A 20341-nucleotide genomic window follows, 5' to 3' on the forward strand; every position below is an offset into this window, starting at 1 on the left:
GTTGAGCACACTGGTGCTAACTATGTACAATTAGAGTGTTGGCCACCCATAGTCCAGTGGCCCAATTGTCCATTTACTTAATCACCTAAAACAAAACATTACATACAAGATATTTTCACATAACTATATACAGTGCCTACAAGTAGTATTCAACCCCCTGCAGATTTAGCAGGTTTACACATACAGAATTAACTTGGCATTGTGACATTTGGACTGTAGATCAGCCTGGAAGTGTGAAATGCACTGCAGCAAAAAAGAATGTTATTTCTTTTTTTATTTTTTTTTTAAATTGTGAAAAGTTTATTCAGAGGGTCATTTATTATTCAACCCCTCAAACCACCAGAATTCTGTTTGGTTCCCCTAAAGTATTAAGAAGTATTTCAGGCACAAAGAACAATGAGCTTCACATGTTTGGATTAATTATCTCTTTTTCCAGCCTTTTCTGACTAATTAAGACCCTCCCCAAACTTGTGAACAGCACTCATACTTGGTCAACATGGGAAAGACAAAGGAGCATTCCAAGGCCATCAGAGACAAGATCGTGGAGGGTCACAAGGCTGGCAAGGGGTACAAAACCCTTTCCAAGGAGTTGGGCCTACCTGTCTCCACTGTTGGGAGCATCATCCGGAAGTGGAAGGCTTATGGAACTACTATTAGCCTTCCACGGCCTGGACAGCCTTTGAAAGTTTCCACCCGTGTCGAGGCCAGGCTTGTCCGAAGAGTCAAGGCTAACCCAAGGACAACAAGGAAGGAGCTCCGGGAAGATCTCATGGCAGTGGGGACATTGGTTTCAGTCAATACCATAAGTAACGTACTCCACCGCAATGGTCTCCGTTCCAGACGAGCCGGTAAGGTACCTTTACTTTCAAAGCGTCATGTCAAGGCTCGTCTACAGTTTGCTCATGATCACTTGGAGGACTCTGAGAAAGACTGGTTCAAGGTTCTCTGGTCTGATGAGACCAAGATCGAGATCTTTGGTGCCAACCACACACGTGACGTTTGGAGACTGGATGGCACTGCATACGACCCCAAGAATACCATCCCTACAGTCAAGCATGGTGGTGGCAGCATCATGCTGTGGGGCTGTTTCTCAGCCAAGGGGCCTGGCCATCTGGTCCGCATCCATGGGAAGATGGATAGCACGGCCTACCTGGAGATTTTGGCCAAGAACCTCCGCTCCTCCGTCAAGGATCTTAAGATGGGTCGTCATTTCATCTTCCAACAAGACAACGACCCAAAGCACACAGCCAAGAAAACCAAGGCCTGGTTCAAGAGGGAAAAAATCAAGGTGTTGCAGTGGCCTAGTCAGTCTCCTGACCTTAACCCAATTGAAAACTTGTGGAATGAGCTCAAGATTAAAGTCCACATGAGACACCCAAGGAACCTAGATAACTTGGAGAAGATCTGTATGGAGGAGTGGGCCAAGATAACTCCAGAGACCTGTGCCGGCCTGATCAGGTCTTATAAAAGACGATTATTAGCTGTAATTGCAAACAAGGGTTATTCCACAAAATATTAAACCAAGGGGTTGAATAATAATTGACCCACACTTTTATGTTGAAAATTTATTAAAATTTAACTGAGCAACATAACTTGTTGGTTTGTAAGATTTATGCATCTGTTAATAAATCCTGCTCTTGTTTGAAGTTTGCAGGCTCTAACTTATTTGCATCTTATCAAACCTGCTAAATCTGCAGGGGGTTGAATACTACTTGTAGGCACTGTACATTCTAATGGGTACTTTTTCTTTTTACTCTCTATACCTCGGAGGGGGCTGTCCCCGAGTGCTGCGTTGGGACCTGCGTAACTCTGGTGTTTGTCCCTGACTATTAGGAGTGTCTGCCCCCTCCGTGTTACTGGTAGGCCTAACCCTGACAGGTATGCGTGTTGGTTGCCTACGGGGTCTCAGATTCGCCAAGGGTACGACAGGTTCACCACTGGCAGGGGGTTGATTCTCCTGTTCTACTGCTGGCGTGTCATCTTGTGTTGGGGCGGACAGTTCCTTAGATGGATCTGGAACCTCTTCTGTCTCTGGCTCGACCAACTGCGGGAACGTCTAGACTGATACCACTATGGCATTATTTATTCGGGTCCAAGTTTTGGGGAATTTGCCAAGGATTGTTTGTATCATCTCTTCCTCTTTTTCTTGAATTTCTTCCACTTCTTTTTGGATTTTGCACCGCTCAGGGCACGCTTTCAGGCGGTCTCTGGAAACTGTTTGATAGGTCTTGCCTTCATCCTTGCTTATGAGGCATACCTTACTATTGTCAAAGTTGGAGGGAATAATGGTGCAGGGTTCATTCTCCCACTGATCATCTAATTTATGCGCCCTCCGCTTTTTCTTAAGGACCTATTCTCCAGGTGCTAAGGGAGTTGCTGGGGCCGTTTGATTGTAGTTCTGTTCTTGTCTCGTTCTTGCTTGGGACAGGCTCCTTTCTACGCACTCCTGAACTCTGCGGTACTGCTGTTGTCGCTCTGTATCCCAATCTTCTATCTCTTGAACTGCTTCAGGTGACACAGTTCCCATCTCCAAGTCTACAGGTAACTTGCCAGGTCTTGCTCGCATCAGGTAAGCAGGGCTGCAGTTGGTCGAATTTACTGGGATATGGTTATACAGGTCTACCACATCTGGTAACTTCTCTGGCCATTGGTTTCTTTCTTCCAGCGGTAGAGTCTTGAGCATATCAATAACCACATGGTTCATCTTCTCGCACAATCCATTGGTTTGGGGGTGGTACGGTGTTCTGATTTTCTTACAACCGTACATGTTACAGAACTCTTGGAACACTTCTGCCTCGAATGCAGGACCTTGATCAGTCAGTAGCCTTTCAGGGTAACCGTGAGGTCGACAAAAGTATGCCTGAAACGCTCTAGCTGCTGTTCTGGCTGTCTGGTCTTTCACAGGCACTACTACCAGGAAACGAGAGTAATGGTCCATAATGGTGAGGGCGTAAACATAGCCTGACCGGCTCGGTGTTAACTTCACGTGGTCCAGGGCCACCAACTCTAGGGGCTGCTTCGTGACAATTTGCTGTAGGGGAGACCTCTGGCTGGCACCATCTTTCCGCCTCAGGTTACACGGACCACAGTCTCGGCACCACTTCTCGACTGTCTTTCTCATGTGCACCCAGTAGAACCATTCACGGAGTAGGGTCTCCAACTTCTTCCACCCGAAGTGTCCTGCTTTATCATGGTAAGCTGCTAGGACTATTGGAGCATCCCTCTGTGGGACCACTATCTGCCAGACGAGTTCATTCGTTCGCCAGTTGACATATCTCTTGCATAGCTTGCCTTGGTAGGTGAACAGTCGTCCCCTCTCCTTCCACAGCTGCTGGGCTTCTGCTGGAGCATCTGGGCCAAGATGGGTCTCAGCTTGTGCTAGCTTTTCTTTGACCAATCGCACGGCCGGGTCACCGTTCTGTGTCTCTTCCCAATTATGGTGGAGTAATGGGTTGACCGAGACCTAGTGCTGGCTCGAGCGCTTCTCTCCTACAGCATGCTCACACTGGGAAACACCTTGGTGATGGAAAGCCGGTAACTCTATCACTTCGAGTTCATCCAGGTCTTCTCCAGACTTGGGTAAGTGAGACATTCTGGACAGCGCATCAGCATTGTTATTCTTCTTGCCAGCCCGGTACTTGATGGTAAAGTCAAAGTTAGACAGCCGGGCCATCCATCGCTGCTCCAACGCACCTAGCTTGGCTGTTGCCAGATGTGTCAATGGATTGTTGTCCGTGAAGATGGTGAACTTGGCTGACGCCAGATAGTGCTTGGAGCGTTAAGTCACTGACCAAACAATAGCGAGGAACTCCAGCTTGAAGGAACTGTAGTTTTCTGGATTCCTTTCTGTGGGACGAAGCTTCCTGCTGGCGTAAGTTATCACCTTCTCTCTGCCTCCCTGCACCTGGGACAGAACTGCTCCCAGGCCCACGTTGCTGGCGTCTGTGTACAGTACAAACGGCTGGCTGTAGTCAGGGTAGGCCAGAATTTCTTCTCCCGTGAGAGCCCCTTTCAGCCGGACAAAAGACGTTTCTATTTGGCTGTTCCATTCAAATGGAGGGCTTTGCTTCTTAGCCTTCTTTGGCTGGCCCACCAGGAGATCTTGAAGAGGCGCCGCTATCTTGGTGAAACCATCAATGAACCTTCGGTAGTAGCCCACCAGCCCAAGGAACTGCCGCACCTCCTTTACCGTTGTGGGTCTCGGCCAGTCCTTGATTACTGTGACTTTCTCTGGATCAGGTGCCAAACCTTCTGCGCTGACCACATGACCCAAGTACTGTACCTTTGGCTTCAAGAGGTAACATTTGGACGGCTTTATCTTCAGGCCATACTCCGACAGGGACTCGAACACTTCTGCCAAGTGCCTCAGGTGGTCTTCATAAGTCTTGGAGTAGACTATGACGTCATCCAGGTACAACAGCACGGTTTCAAAGTTGTGATGGCCCAAGCAGCACTCCATCAACCTTTGGAATGTCCCTGGGGCGTTGCAGAGCCCGAATGGCATACAGTTGAACTCGCAGAGGCCCATTGGTGTCGTGAATGCAGTCTTCTCCTTGTCCGCCTCTGCCACGGGAACCTGCCAATACCCACTGTTGAGATCCAAGGTGGAGAAATAGTTAGCTGACTTTAAGGCTATTAGTGACTCCTCTATTCTGGGTAGTGGATAAGCATCTTTATGTGTAATGCGGTTAATTTGTCTGTAATCTACGCACATTCTCATTGTACCATCTTTTTTCTTTACGAGCACTAGTGGAGCTTCCCAGGGGCTACAACTATCTCTGATAACCCCAGCCTCCTTCATTTTCCGTAACATTTCTTTGGCACGCTGATACTGTGCTGGGGGTACAGGGCGGTATCTCTCTTTAATGGGATGATGATCACCCGTGGGGATTTGATGTTTAACCCCTTTTACCTGCCCAAAATCTAGGGGGTGTTTGCTGAAGACCCGCTCGTACTCCTGTACCACCCGGTTAACCCCATGCTTTTGGTGTGAGGGGGTGGAGTCGGTGCCCACATGTAATTTTTGGCACCAGTCTTCCAGCTGTCCCTTGGAGCCATTGTCTTCCGCCTGGTCGGACGGGATCAAGGGTTCCACTGCTTTGATGGTATTGTTACTGACAGTGTACAGTTTTGCTACAGTGGCGTACCGGGGTAATTTGGCTTCCTCCTCCCCACAATTCAGGACGCGGACGGGCACACTTCCCTTGCGGACGTCTGCTACCCCTCTGGCTATCAGGACTCCAGGCCTACTTTCTGAATACACAGGTTCCACCAGGGCCTGGTAATATTGACCCTTGAGGCCTATTGCTGCCCGACACCATATCAACATTTCACTTTTGGGGGGAATTGCAATGGGGAGAGGGTCACTTACCCTTACACTGCCAATTTCTCCTCCGGCCAGCTCTACCTGCTGCCTCCTCATCAGGGCTCTGATGTCCCTCTGTAGGGCACGCTGCTGCCCGGAGCTGGCACCTTCAGACGCCTGCTGCAACAAAACTATCACTTCGGCAAGACAATTTTCCATCACATTTGTACCAATGGTTAGCAGTGGGTTAGATTCTTTGCGATCAATATCTACAATTATCATCCCCTGACATGGCAATTCTACCCGCCCCACTTTAATGGTTACTTCCTTATACCCAATTTGAGGCAAGGGCTGACCATTACTGGCCACAATTGTTAAATCATCATCTGGGCCATGGTCAATGTCTGAATCAGCCCAATATCTTTTGTACAATTTATAAGGGATGGTTGTTACCTGGGACCCCGTATCGAGGAGGGCATTCAACGGGATCCCATCCAGCACAATAGGAAGGACCGGTCGTCCTCCCACATACTTGCTGCGGCTGGGGGTTGAGCCGGGCTTCCTTACACCTGGGGGTTGGCTCCTGGCCCCAGGCTCGGCCCATTTAAAGGACAGTGTCTTGCAATGTGGCCCACCTGGCTGCAGCGGCGGCAGATCGGTTGTCCAGTTGAATCTTACCGGTCTGTGTCTTTTCCTCAGGTCGGCGGTATCCTCCTCTATCGCATCCATGGGACATCATCTGGGCTGGAGGCCAACTCGATTCTTGCAGGCGATGGGGTCACTTGTAGAGACTGCACGGTCTTGGCAAGGGCAGCTACAGTCTTGGTCAGCTCCTGGACCGGCTGTCTGAGCTCTGCAGCGGGATCCTTATCCAGGGACTGCGCCTCAGCCCCTGCAGCGGCTCGTGTTGCAGGCACCACCCCTGGGTACGTGATAGCAAGAGGCCGGAGGGGTACTGGGTCATTCGGTGTAGATTCTCTCAGTACCCGGATGGCCTGGTCCTTAAACTTTGCAAAGTCCAGAGCAGGGTTCTGCAGGACCATGATACGCAGCTGGGTCCTGTGGGCATCTGACAGGAGCCCCTCTATGAATTGCTCAGTTAAGAGCTTGTCTTCTTCACGTACACTCTCTGGGTCCACCTGTTTAATTGCTCTCAGGGCCTCCTGCAAGTTTAAGGCATAGTCCCGTATGCTGTCTGTGGCCCGTTGTTTGCACCCAAAGAATCTCATCTTTATTTCTGCTGTAGTGCGGGTGTCAAAAGTACTCTTTAACTTGGCCAGTATCTGGGTTGCTGTCCCTTTATCTGTATCAGGTCAGGACTTCACTTCACGCTGGGCCGCGCCGGCTAGCTGCCCCATTAATATGCCCACCTTTTGGCTCTCAGTCAGCGGATACACTATGAACAAGCTGTGCAGCCTTTCTCTGAAGTCGCTCAGGGTATGTGACTCCCCGGAGTACTGCGGCAGCCATTCTGCTCCCAGGATGTACGGCATTGTGATCGGCATTACCGGCGCTACAGCGGGGGCTGGGGCGACGGCGACTGGGATTACATCGGCCGGTGCTGCTGCGTCTTGAGCTACCACAGCCACCTGCTCTCCCTCTGTGTCGGACATCTTCCTCCCCCTTAGTGAACCTCACCAGGCTCCGTTCACTTTTCAAAATCTCTTCCGGGTAGCGCGGGGTTAACGACCCTCCGCTCTGATGGCGCGCTCCCTTCGCGCTCTTTTTCGGGCACGCCCCCCTTCTTCCTGCGCTCAGCGAGGCTAATGGCGGCGGCAGTTTTCAAACAGTAACACAGTCTTTTAGGCACAGTTTCTGCAGGCGCACAGTACCCGGTGGGACCGGGCACGAAATCCTGTTCACAGCGCCAAAGTTGACTCGTCCACCCCAGGGCTATGGGACACCCGGTGCCGGGCCGGACTAGTCCGGGGGTCGTCAGTGGTGGCGGGGACCGACTCCGTGGCCCTGGTGGGTGTCAGTTACATATGTCTGGTGACTTGGGGTTTGTGTTCGTGACGCCACCTGTGGTATGCGGCTATTAAGCCGCCGCTGCGGTGTAAGGCCTCCGGGGTGATGATATGGCAGCAATGGTGGTACTGCTCCCCACAGGTGGAGCGGTGCCCCGGGGACACTGTTGGTGCTTGTGAGTCTATGGTGTGTGGATAACATGGTGCAGGGCCGACAGGCAATGAAAGAAACAGGCACAAACAACAGTCACTTTACCTTCCCCTCTTTTACTTCACAAACGGTTAGTCCTGGGAGACCGTCACAGGTGGTAGAGGGCTCCGGCCGGCCTGGAAGTAACGGAGATGTCGTTTTGGCCAGCTGAGTATGAGGCCTACTCCTGTTCTTTTCCTTACTGTGCTAGGACCCTGCTCTCTGGATTTAGCAATGGCCCTCTTGCTGCTGGGACCGGTGGTACGTCCCTTTCCCTCTGTGGTAGGCTGCACAGACCCTCTCTGGTGCTTCTCTGCTGGAGTCCACACCGGGCCCTGATGATGCAGCTGTACCTTCGAGCTGTTTATGGGCCAGGTGCTTGCAGCTCTCCTGCCCTTCGGATTCGGCTACCAGGGAGTATTTTAGGCCCTGGTGGCCACAGACTCTGATGTCCGAGTCTCTTCTGTGCCTCTCTGATCCTCCTGTTTCACTGGGCCAAGCTGCTCCAGCTCTAGGCCCCAGTTCCACAGGACAGCACACTCTGCGTCTGCACTCTTTGCTTTCTCCTACAGACTGAACACTAACTCCTCCCTCAGGCCAGACTTAAGGAATGCTCCCTGGAACTCCAGGTTCAGAGCTCCCCCTGCTGGCCTGAGGGAGAACTGCGTTGGATGTTAAACTTACTGGCCAATAGACCTCCCAATTACCTCCATTCTCAGCATTAACCCTTTGGAGGGGCAATGCTGTTGTGGCGACCAGGTCCTGGGGCGCCACAACTGCAAAGGGAGGATCAATATTAAAGTCAGAAAGCAGAACCGAGTCAGAAGGCGGAAGATAAGGTATGCAGAGGGAAACAAACAACAGACAGGAGAGGGAAATCAGGGGCTGGGACAGGCAGACAAACGGGGTAGGGTCAAAGTCAGGACACAGTAGCAGGGAGGCAGAACAGATCAGGAACACTCACCAGAGCCAGTATACAAGCTGCAAGGCAGAAATATCACTGGCACTGAGCCATAGGTAGAGAGGCAATATATAGCATCCAGGAATCCAGAAGGAGGCAAGGGAAGTTAACCCATGACATGACCAGGCCAGAGCTGGGTGTAGCCAGCAGCAGGGAAAAGCCGGCCTGGATCATGACACCAACAATTTTGTCTGGCCTATTTTTTGGGTTTTGCGTGAAATTATGTCCAATTTGACTTTTTTTCTGTTTTTTTGTTTGTTTGTTTGTTTTTTTTTGTGTGTGTGTTGTTCCAATACACACAAAGGAAATAAATGTGTGAAACAAGACATGAGTAATTGCAATCATTTTCTGGGAGAAATATTTCATTTTCTGGAACAATTTCAAGAGTGGTAACACTTTTAGCCAATACTGTAGATAAATAGTTTGCGAGATAGATTTCTAGATCGATTAATACCATGTTTTTCCAAAAATGAGACTGTGCCGCACCAGCAGCGGATCGAACCGCTCGGATCCGGGGGTAGTGTCCATTCATGGCTCGAGGGTCTCCAGACCCAGGGGCTTAGGGGGTCACACGCTAAAGTAAAAGGGGGAATATTTACAGTGGAGTTATAGTTTGTAACGCCACCAGTGGTGTGCGGTAACTGGGAGTACCGCCGCTGGTGTTGGGAGTACCCGGGGTGATGGAGTGGGGCAGCAAGGTGTCGTTGCCCTCCACGGGTAGTGGTTGGCCCCGGGACTCTGAATGGTGCTACTGGGTGCCGTGAAGGGGGATTCACTCAGGTGCTCACTCAGCCAATAAGCAGACGCTGACATCTGGGTAAACCAAGTCTCTGGGTGCCGCTGCCTCTCAAGGGGAGCTCGTCCGGGTCCCGTCCCCTGCAGTGCTGCCTGGTGATCCGTGACCAGCCTTCTGGCACAAAGTTTAAATTCACCATAGTGGCCCAGTAGTCTGAAATTTGCCAGGCCCCGCTCCCCACTGTGGCTAAGTGTGGGAGCCGGCTCTCAGGGCTCATGCTTGGAATTTCTCTGGGCTGCTTGTATGGAAGGCCCTATCCCCCTTGTTGCGCTAGTGCCCCGATTCTGGAGTGAGTGGGAACAGTCCATAAAGGCTCCGTTCTCCGCAGGTTAATTGCCGGGTTGCCTGAAGCTTCTCCCTGACCTAGGGACTGTTTACCCCGCCGTGCCTTCGGTCCCGGTCCGGTGATAGGACCAGGCTGCTGACCATTCTCTCTAACAGGTCCAAGGCACCTAGCCTCAATCCCCTGCGACCAGGGGCCGACTCCTCTAGGACCAGACCACCGTCTGCCACCTAGATAGCTTCTCTTGGGAGCCACTACTTCCAGCCTCCTCCACTTCACTACCCCTCTTTACTACTCCTCTTTACTACTGCTCACTTCACTCCTCACCTCCCCTTCCTGACCCCTAGGTGGGCGACCCTATTCCGCTCAAGCCGCTCACTGTTGTGTCTGGTGGGTGTGGTGTAGGGTGTAGCTAGGATTTGATTTGCTGTTGGAGGCAGCACTGTAAGATGGGGACCCAGAACCATGAGGGATTTGAATACTGCACATAAAAGAAAGTCGCAGTATCCTGTGACGACCTGATAGTCCAGGGACGTCACAAGATCTCCCCCAAAAATAAGCCCTAGCAGGAATTTTCGGCGTAAGGCTTAAATATAAGCCTTACCCTGAAAATAAGTCCTAGTAGTGGTTCAATAATGAAGTGTCCATGCAGCTAAAAAGTTAAAGAATACTGCAGGACACTTCATTATAGAAAGCAGATACCCCTAAAAGAGAGAAAAGACCCCACAATCATACTCACCAGTTGCCGAACGGGAGGACCTGCAGTGGAACGCACACCTTCACACATCAAATTGCGCACCCACACACATCAGATCGCGCACACACACACTCACCACATCTCGTGATACTGATTGCTTCTTTCCAGAAAAGAATCCTGGAACGCAGTGCTGTGGAACGCATAAAGGACTTGCGGTAGAACGCATCGATGCATTCCACCACCAAACCCTCAATGCGTTCCACTGCACTGTGTCCCATCTTCCCCTGCTGGTGGCCGAAAGCAATTGCTATTGCCAGATGTGATAAGTGAGTGTGTACGATCTGATGTGTATGTGTGATCTGATGTGAGTGTGTGTATGTATGTGTGTGTGTGTGATCTGATGTGTGTGTGTCGGCTAGAAGCAGGGGAGGACCGCATGGACTATACCTGTTGGGAGACACGCAGACGCATGAGGTCTGGTAAGTATGAGTCTCCTGGGAGGGTATCTGCTTTTCTAGGGGGGTAAACTTACCCCCAACTATATTTCCTCAAAAATAAGACCTAAGCGAAAATAGGCCCTAGCACTTTTTTCGGTGCAAAAAAAGTATAAGATAGTGTTTTATTTTTGGAGAAACATGGTAGATAGATTGAACAGCTTTCTATTAACCAAATAAATAAATGAAGAAACACTTTGTGGCATCCCCCCATTTTTGGTAACAATAAAGCAGACAGCTTTGATCTGTTATTTTCAGGCAAGGATGGTCCATAGTTATTGGGACCTTCCTAGCCTAAGAATACCAGCCTGTAGCTTCCCCAGAAGTAGAGTATCACATGAGATGCTGCAATTCTGGCACTTCGCCTTGGCTCTTCCCGATGCCCTGATGTATTGGCAATCGGGGTAATGGTGCTTGGGGTCAATGTTGAGTTGTGTAGTATACTGACATCAAGCCCTAATGCTAGTAATGGAGAGGTGTCTATCAGACTCCCCCATTACTAGCCTAGTAATAAAAAGGGAAGAGACACACGTATAAAAAAATAAATAAACAGTCCCTTATACTTGCACCACTTTATTTTTTTTAAAATCCGACGCAGTTCCAACATAGTCCACCGAATCCGATGAAGTCCAGCAAATCCATCGTAGTCCACAAATGAAAACATGAAAAAAAAAATAGAAATAAAACAATGACACTATCCCTCGTTGACCACTTTATTAAAAAAAAGGAAAAAAAGCCAGCAACGCTGAAGAGCGGTGACATCGTTAACGTTACTGCTCTTCAGAGTCAAGCAAAGTGCAGTGTAACCCTTAAGTGGCTGTTGGTAAAGTCTATGCAGCATCAGAACAAGACTTTATAGGCTATGTTTGTCGGATTTGGCTCATCTATCTGTCATTATCTTTGCGCATCTTTAACACAGACAAATCAGTAATTTTTAAATTTTATACATAACTGTGCTACAGCATTACTATGTATAGCAGAAATCACGATCTCCTACGAATGCCGACCAATTGCCGGAGTTTACAGAAGGATCATAATGACAGGCATGGGGGTCATTAGCACACCTCTAGCTGTCCTGTCAACACGATCAATTTGCAGGTGTGCTGATGGCCACATGGAATGGCGCGCTATGTGTGTGCTGTGGTAGCCATGCTGAATAAATGTGCAATGAATTTTAAATAAATCGTCCCTCCACCATAATACCTCATCCTTTGTTCACCAGTGGGCACCAGATGTAGAAACCATCCAATAACCTTTTCTGGATCTCACAAAAACTTAAAATCTAATTAATTGGACTCTTTAGGAGGGCGTGACCGGACGTCAAGGGAGCCAGTCGCACTGGTGTGAGTTTGGACCCATCCACTCTATTCCTGCTTAATCTAGAGGTTCTCAGGGCCATCCATGCACCAGCTCATCTGCCCCTGCTTTGCGCAGCCCCCCAGACCACTCATGCCCACTCCTGTGGGCCGGCAATGCCTCTAAAATCGCAGGCTACGTGAGAGCCTGAAGCCGCGACCTTTCCTGCGACTGCCCTCTCTGCCTGCCTGGTCCCTGCAGTGGTTTCCTCCAATTCACCCCCCCAGAAGTGAGGCAGTCCCTACATCCGACAGATTTTGGCTGGTGAGCTGGACAAGCCAATGTGCCTGCTACAAGGGGATTCCTATGGCCTTGCCTTCCAGCGGGACAGAGGCCGGCGCTGAAAAGCACTGAGACTCTGGCGACCTGCACCTATAATGCTTTTAACGGGCCCACCTATACTAAATCACTAAATTGAATAAATACCGGGGAAGGATACCCTCACCTTGGTAAAACCCTCCGTTGGCTCTAACCTTTACTCTGCTGGGCCCCTGGCTGCCCTCACCCACTTTTCTCTTGCTATAAAATGCCTTGTGCTAATAGGGAATTATAAGAGACTTTTCACAGCCTCCTATCTAGCAACACCCAAATTGAAGTTTTGGGAGTCTTTGCTACACTGGTAAAACTAAAGACAGTAGAGCAGTGCATGAGTTAACAGTACATAGTTGGAATCTCATTATGGGGATTTGCTGACATCTACGGGTCACCTGTTATAATTGCACCACTAATCACAAAAGCCACTATCTGCACTATATATTTCTATATACTGCTCAAAAAACTTAACTCCATTTTGTAACCTCACTGCCTGGTTATACCTCTAATGGGAAATCAAAATGGCCCATTATCACTAATCATAGTAGGTAGGCAGAAGCTGGGACTTCCGCGATGACTAGACTCTTTCATTTTTGTCTAGTAAAGCACACAGTATGCTTTCCCTTTGACTCTAGTCTAATGCTGGGTTACAGCTACTTGAATCTCTAATACCTGCCCTCATGCTAAAACCGTGCAGAACAATCCCTCAATGAACCCTAACCTCGGGAATCAACCTTTAACAGTCTGCAGTGATAATATGTCTTCTATACCACACTCTCTGGCTGATTCATCCTGCTCCTCTATACCTGACTGCACTGACCAAGAACTGATCCCAGCATTCAAAACCAGTATCCAATGTACTCCCATCTCAGAACATGCCACTTTACTCACTGAGTTTAAACCCATACTGCACGCTGAGCTATCCAAAATGTTAGATAAACCAAACTAATTCTCCAAGGAAATCAGAGAACTTCGTTCTCAAAGCTCTGATCTCGAAGACAAGATGAATTCTACAACCGCAACCCTTGTCACAAATAAAAAGGAGATGAAAATGCTTCACGAAGAAATCTACTCCCTCACCAACAAGTTGGAAGACTTTGAGAACCGTGCTCACAGGAGCAATATAGGGATCAGAAGTTTGCCCAAAACAATCACAGACCTCCAATCCACTGCAACAGACCTATTCCAGGAATTTATACCCTGGATTCCCATCAAACCCCTGGAGATGGACCAAATCCATAGAGCACTAAGTAAATGCAAGCCTGATAGACCACCTCGTGATATTATCCTTAGACTTCACTTTTACAAAAGAAAAGAAAAACTACTACTAATGGATTGGAATTCCTCATCTCTGAAGTTTCAAGGTCACTCTCACAAACTTTTCCCTTATTTGGCTACCATAGCCAGAGATGGGCCATGAAGCCATATCTGGAAATCCTCTATATCAAAAACATCAAATACCGTTGGGGATTTCTGTTCAAACTGATCTTCGCCCACCTGGATGTAGTCCACACTGTCCTGTCTGCAGAGGGTGCCAATTGCTTCTTCAACAAACTACAGCTTCTGAAGCCATCCTCGTCATCCTCATCTTCATCTCCTCCACAACAGCCCAAAGGTGGTCTTTCCAGACCATGAGATTCTCCCATTCCTCCTTGAAATAGAGACTGCTTACTCAAGACCTACTCTATTTCCAGGATAGAAAAATGACTAAATAATGAAAATTAATTTTCTATTTTTTCTCCTCATCCTGCAAACTTTAGTCCAACTGAACAATGGTCTCCTACAAAAATCCCTAAATCCTCTGAAACAAACTGTTCCACCAATATTACCGTATTGCCATATTTACAGTCATATGAAAAAGTTTGGGCACCCCTATTAATGTTAACCTTTTTTCTTTATAACAATTTGGTCTTTTGCAACAGCTATTTCAGTTTCATATATCTAATAACTGATGGACTCAGTAATATTTCTGGATTGAAATGAGGTTTATTGTACTAACAGAAAATGTGCAATCCGCATTTAAACAAAATTTGACCAGTGCAAAAGTATGGGCACCTCAACATAAAAGTGACATTAATATTTCGTAGATCCTCCTTTTGCAAAAATAACAGCCTCTAGTCGCTTACTGTAGCTTTTAATGAGTTCCTGGGTCCTGTATGAAGGTATATTTGACCATTCCTGTTTACAAAACAATTCCAGTTCAGTTAAGTTTGATGGTCGCCGAGCATGGACAGCACGCTTCAAATCATCCCACAGATTTTCAATGATATTCAGGTCTGGGGACTGGGATGGCCATTCCAGAACATTGTAATTGTTCCTCTGCATGAATGCCTGAGTAGATTTGGAGCGGTGTTTTGGATCATTGTCTTGCTAAAATATCCATCCCCTGCGTAACTTCAACTTTGTCACTGATTCTTGCACATTATTGTCAAGAATCTGCTGATACTGAGTTGAATCCATGCAACCCTCAACTTTAACAAGATTCCCGGTGCCGGCATTGGCCACACAGCCCCAAAGCATGATGGAACCTCCACCAAATTTTACTGTGGGTAGCAAGTGCTTTTCTTGGAATGCCGTGGTTTTTTGCCTCCATGCATAATGCCTTTTTGTATGACCAAACAACTCAATCTTTGTTTCATCAGTCCACAGGACCTTCTTCCAAAATGTAACTGGGTTGTCCAAATGTGCTTTTTTATACCTCAGGCGACTCTGTTTGTGGCGTGCTTGCAGAAACGGCTTCTTTCGCATCACTCTCCCATACAGCTTCTCCTTGTGCAACGTGCGCTGTATTGTTGACCGATGCACAGTGACACCATCTGCAGCAAGATGATGCTGCAGGTCTTTGGAGGTGGTCTGTGGATTGTCCTTCACTGTTCTCACCATTCTTCTTCTCTGCCTTTCTGATATTTTTCTTGGCCTGCCACTTCTGGGCTTAACAAGAACTATACATGTGTACTTCCATTTCCTTACTATGTTCCTCACAGTGGAAACTGACAGTTTAAATCTCTGAGACAATTTTTTGTATCCTTCCCCTGAACAACTATGTTGAATAATCTTTGTTTTCAGATCATTTGAGAGTTGTTTTGAGGAGCCCATGATGCCACTCTTCATCGGAGATTCAAATAGGAGAACAACTTGCAAGTGGCCACCTTAAATACCTTTTCTCATGATTGGATACACCTGCCTATGAAGTTCAAAGCTCAATGAGGTTACAAAACCAATTTAGTGGTTTAGTAAGTCAGTAAAAAGTAGTTAGGAGTGTTCAAATCAAGAAATTGATAAGGATGACCATACTTTTGCACCGGTCAAATTTTGTTTAAATGCGGATTGCACATTTTCTGTTAGTACAATATACCTCATTTCAATCCAGAAATATTACTCAGTCCATCAGTTATTAGATATATGAAACTGAAATAGTTGTTGCAAAAACCCAAATTGTTATAAAGATAAAAGGTTAACATTAATAGGGGTGCCCAAACTTTTTCATATGACTGTATCTCAGGTTACCATACATTGTATTTCAAATTTCTTTTGTTTTAGGCACTGACTCATCTACTGGATACATAATCCAGGTGGATTCAAATCGTTGCAGGCCACCCCGAACTTTAGGCCCCTTGCGACTAACTTGCTGCTCCCTCAGGACGGATAAGTGCACCCCCTGTTTACACTTGCTAGTCAATATGTTTACTTATTGTAGTCTACAAGAGACTTATTGTGGTTACTAGTATTATTATAAGGTTGTCTATTGTTTCCAATTATGATAATTCCTTATTACCATTGCTTTCCATTAAGACGGATGTTAGTTTTTGACCTCACACCTTAAACCTAAGGGCATTGTCTGGTCCTCATCCTGGTCAAGCTACCCCTGTTATGCCTATAGTTTATAACTTCTAAGGCTATGTTCACACAGGGCTTTTTTGGTAAGTTTTTTTCTTGACCAAAACCTGATCTTGTGGCAGGAAATCTACTTTGAGTCTTCTGCGTTTTTGGTGCGTGTTTTAGTGGCGTTTTTGGTGCGTATTTACTACAAAATGGGTTGTAGCAATGAAAAAATGTTGCAAAAATGCTGCAAAGAATTGACATGCTCATTCTTTGAAATCTGCAGCAAAAACGCAGGTATTTGACAAAACAGTCAGGAAAAAATCTGCAGGTGTTTGTGTGTGTGCATGAGATTTCAGAAATCTCATAGACTTTGCTGGTACTGTAAAAAGCAGCTTTTTATTAGCATGGATTTGCATAAAACCAAGGCAAATCTGCAGCTAAAAAACGCAACAAAAACTTACCAAAAAAGCCTTGTGTGAACATACCCTTACTTGGACACCAAGGTTTTTTTTCCTATTGATCAGTTTCATTGCTAACTTGGCATGTACTGTTTACTTAGCTAATCTGATTTACCTTACAAGTGATGGCAGGCCCATCAACTACTAAATAACCCAGTCCAACCGAACCCCTCCCAAAATCCTGCTATAACCTTTAAATAGTTACTTACGTTGTGCCTTACAAATCCGCATGACCCTCCAGTGTCACTCCTGCTTTGCACACTGTGCTCAGCCATCCACGTTACTTGTCTTGATCAACATGCCACATCCATTTCCAAATGTAATGGAAAGCCAATTTGGGACTTTATTTAATGAACCATGGAGGCGTACCTTCACTTTAACACATAAATCATCTATTTGCTCTCGTTTTCATGCTGCCAGTTATAAATTGCTGTCTCGATGGTATAAAGCCCTAACCTGCCTACATGCTATATTCCCTGAAGTCAGTCCCATCTGTTGGAAATGTTAGATGAGGAAGGTGATCTGATACATATTTTTCTGCAGCCTGCACCTCAAGAACATCTCTACTATCCGCCCCTTTCTCACCATGGAAACTACAAAAACCCTCACCGTGGCCCTGATCCACTCCCGCCTTGACTACTGTAACTATTAATTGCTCTCCCCTTAACTAGACTCTCTCCTTTACAGTCCATCCTTAATGCAGCAGCCAGGGTCACCTATCTGGCTAACCGTTATTCGGATGCTTCCACTCTGTGCCAGTTACTGCACTGGCTGCCCATATATCACAGGATCCAATTCAAATTACTGGTTCTCACCCACAAAGCTCTCCACAATGTGGCACCCCCCTACATCTCGACCCTCATATCTGTCTATCACCCTATCTCTTCTCTATGCTCTACAAACGACGTCCGACTAACATCTACACTAATTCGAACCTCCCACTCCCGGATCCAAGACTTCTCCCGAGCAGCACCAATCCTCTGGAATGCTCTACCCCAAGAAGTTAGGACGAATCACAATTTACTCAGCTTCATACGTTCCCTAAAAACACATCTTTTTAGGGTGGCCTCCCTAGCTGAATTAAAATCAAATAATCCCTCCACGACTTCTCAGAACATAACTCCCTGTCAAACTGCACCGCACCCAAAAGCATCTCAAAGTTTTGGCTGACTGGTTCAGGCAACCTTTATCTATCCCCCATTTCTATGAAATGGCTGGATTATCATTGGAAATAAGCACTTGTGCCCTGCCCCCCACCCACCTCATTGTAGAGTGTAAACTCTCACAAGCAGGGTTGTCTTTTTTGCTCTAATTATTGTATTTTCTATAACTGTCACTTATGTTTGTATATGAATCTCCTGAATTGTAAAGCGCTGCGGAATATGTTGGTGCAATATAAATATGTTTTTATTATTATTATTATTATTATTATTATTAATAATAATAATAATAATAATAATAATAATATTATTATTATTTTGGTCCTGTAGGCTGTTTACTCCTTTTTGGGGAAAGATGCAACTAGTGTTGCATAGATTCACAGACCTTACAATTGACCTAAACTCAGTTACACAGTTCTTCTACTTCTCCATCATTGCAACATTCTTATAAAAACATGTAGGCACTCTATATTAGTGCATTTAATTGTGGCTACTCAAGCCACATTCCTTTGCTGTGGAAAAAAAGACTCAATTTCATTTTCTAAAATGAATGAAGTGATGTTAGTGGAGGAACTCACCTCTACTGTCAATAATTCCTACGATTGTTTTAGCAAAACCTGGTTTTATTGGCTAGAATTCATATCCTCTGCGGAATACAGGGCCCTCATTGGGGAAAATTGAATTGATAATCACAGGACCTCATGCCTGCTCACCTCTCCTCTTTCCTCAACTCTGCTCTCCTTCGTGCTTTTTCTGCCTTTTTCTTTTCTCTGCTTTTTCTCTTTTTTCATGTTAACCTTATTATGGCTACGACTTCTTGCTCAATTTGTATTGTCATGTTAGTTTAAATCCTGTTCATTTAGTGCGGAACTTGTGATTCTGTCTTTGATTACCCTAATGGTTTTACTGTTAAGACATTATTTCCTGTTCTTTATGGTAGTTTTTATTGATACTACAAAATATATTTAATTTTTCAGTTGTTTTGTTATCTTGGCACATTCAGTGCCTTCTGATTGTATTACTTCTTTCTTAAAATTCAAAAAATAAAAATACATAAATTGTGATAGATCTTTGCTACATGTATAATGAGAGTAACTGCTTATCTGCTAAAATCCAGAATCCTCTTAGTGTGGATTATATTCCTTGGTTTTCTAGGCCAAGAGAATGTAGCATGTTTTTCAGACAAGTATTGTTTTTGATTTCCAGAGCTTCCCTTACCAAGCTACAAGTAGAAAGAGACAAGTTACAAGCCCGGGGCCATGACTTAGAAGTGGCTTTGGAGCAAGCACATGAACAAATGGGTTCCCAAATCCAGGAGCAGCAGCAAATTACATTGTATTGGAAGGAAAGATGGCAACAGACAGCTGTTAGCTTGAAAACTATGGAGGAGCTACTAGAACAAGAGCGAGCTCAGTGTCAGAAAGCATCTGAGAAGGTGAGGAAATGGTAAAGACAAAATGAAGTCATTTATAGTGTCACCAAAGTGGGAATGTTTGTACATTGCATAACAGACTGAACAAAGGAAAAAAGAACTGTCGCTACAGCTGTTTATGAGGATCTATGGTAGCTGCCACTGCTATGGTCCTCATGGCAGTATTGTACTTTCTACTCTGGGCTGTCAGTTCACTGTCATTGACAAAGTTTACTTTATTATTTTAGGTTCAATTTTACAAACTAATATCCTTTTTCTAGAACACAGAATTACTGCAAGACTGTGAAATGTTAGAAACAGAAAATGAGGAGCTTTGTGAACTTAAATCAACTATAAGCAGGTTGGTTATAGATGATAAAATGATCACACTTATTTAGGTCTTCCAATATCAGCAGATCACATAAAAGAGCTGTGCCTTACCAAAATAGCAGTTACGATGGGTCTTGTGCTGTATACATGATAATGTCCTGTGCCATTAAAGAATCATAGACTGACTCAATGAGCATGTCGCGGGCGGGGAGAGGGTGTCAGCACACTACGCTCACCCCTTCTGCTCGGGTCCGGCGGCTGCTGCTCAGTGGTGGCTCGAGCCGTGGGCCGGATCCCGGGGGCTCTCGAGCGGCGCTCCTCGCCCGTGAGTGAAAGGGGGATGTTGGGTGTGGGAATAGTTTATTGTCCGTGACGCCACCCACGGTTGTGGTGATTTCACCACCGCTGCTCAATATGGGGATCCCGGGGATGGTGATGCGGAGCAGCCAGGTGTTGTGTTGCCCCTCCGTGGGTAGGGGTTGGTGATCCCGGGACCCGGTGATGAGATGGGAGATGCAGGGCCTGGTGGGCGCAGGGACGCGGGGGCAGCGCAGTGCCTTGTGGCACTGTGGTACTCACTCAGCCTGAGACATTGACACAGTTTTACGGTAAACCACACGGCTGGAAAGACGGTTCCCACGGACGGCTGCACTTGCTCTCCCAGTAGGTGACGGTGATGTCCCTTTTCCTTGCACCTTTGTTTCTGTGTTGGTAGCGATGGGTTCCCACCGGTAACCCGCTCCCCGGCTTCAAGCTGGACCGGAGGAGCTCTACTCTTTGCCTGCAGGCGCTGGCCCTG

General features: G+C 46.7%; 1 protein-coding gene across 1 annotated transcript in view; it reads left to right on the forward strand.

Annotated features, from left to right (window-relative positions):
- The window catches only part of LOC142301663 (uncharacterized), a 150302-nt gene that overhangs the window by 39063 nt on the left and 90898 nt on the right, over positions 1-20341 (forward strand). Inside the window, exons 7-8 of the mRNA XM_075342681.1 lie at positions 19008-19236; positions 19494-19573. Of these exons, the coding sequence (XP_075198796.1) occupies positions 19008-19236; positions 19494-19573 (309 nt within the window). The remainder of the gene's footprint in view (positions 1-19007; positions 19237-19493; positions 19574-20341) is intronic.

The sequence above is a fragment of the Anomaloglossus baeobatrachus genome, chromosome 4, assembly GCF_048569485.1.
Source record: "Anomaloglossus baeobatrachus isolate aAnoBae1 chromosome 4, aAnoBae1.hap1, whole genome shotgun sequence".
Lineage (NCBI taxonomy): Eukaryota > Metazoa > Chordata > Amphibia > Anura > Aromobatidae > Anomaloglossus > Anomaloglossus baeobatrachus.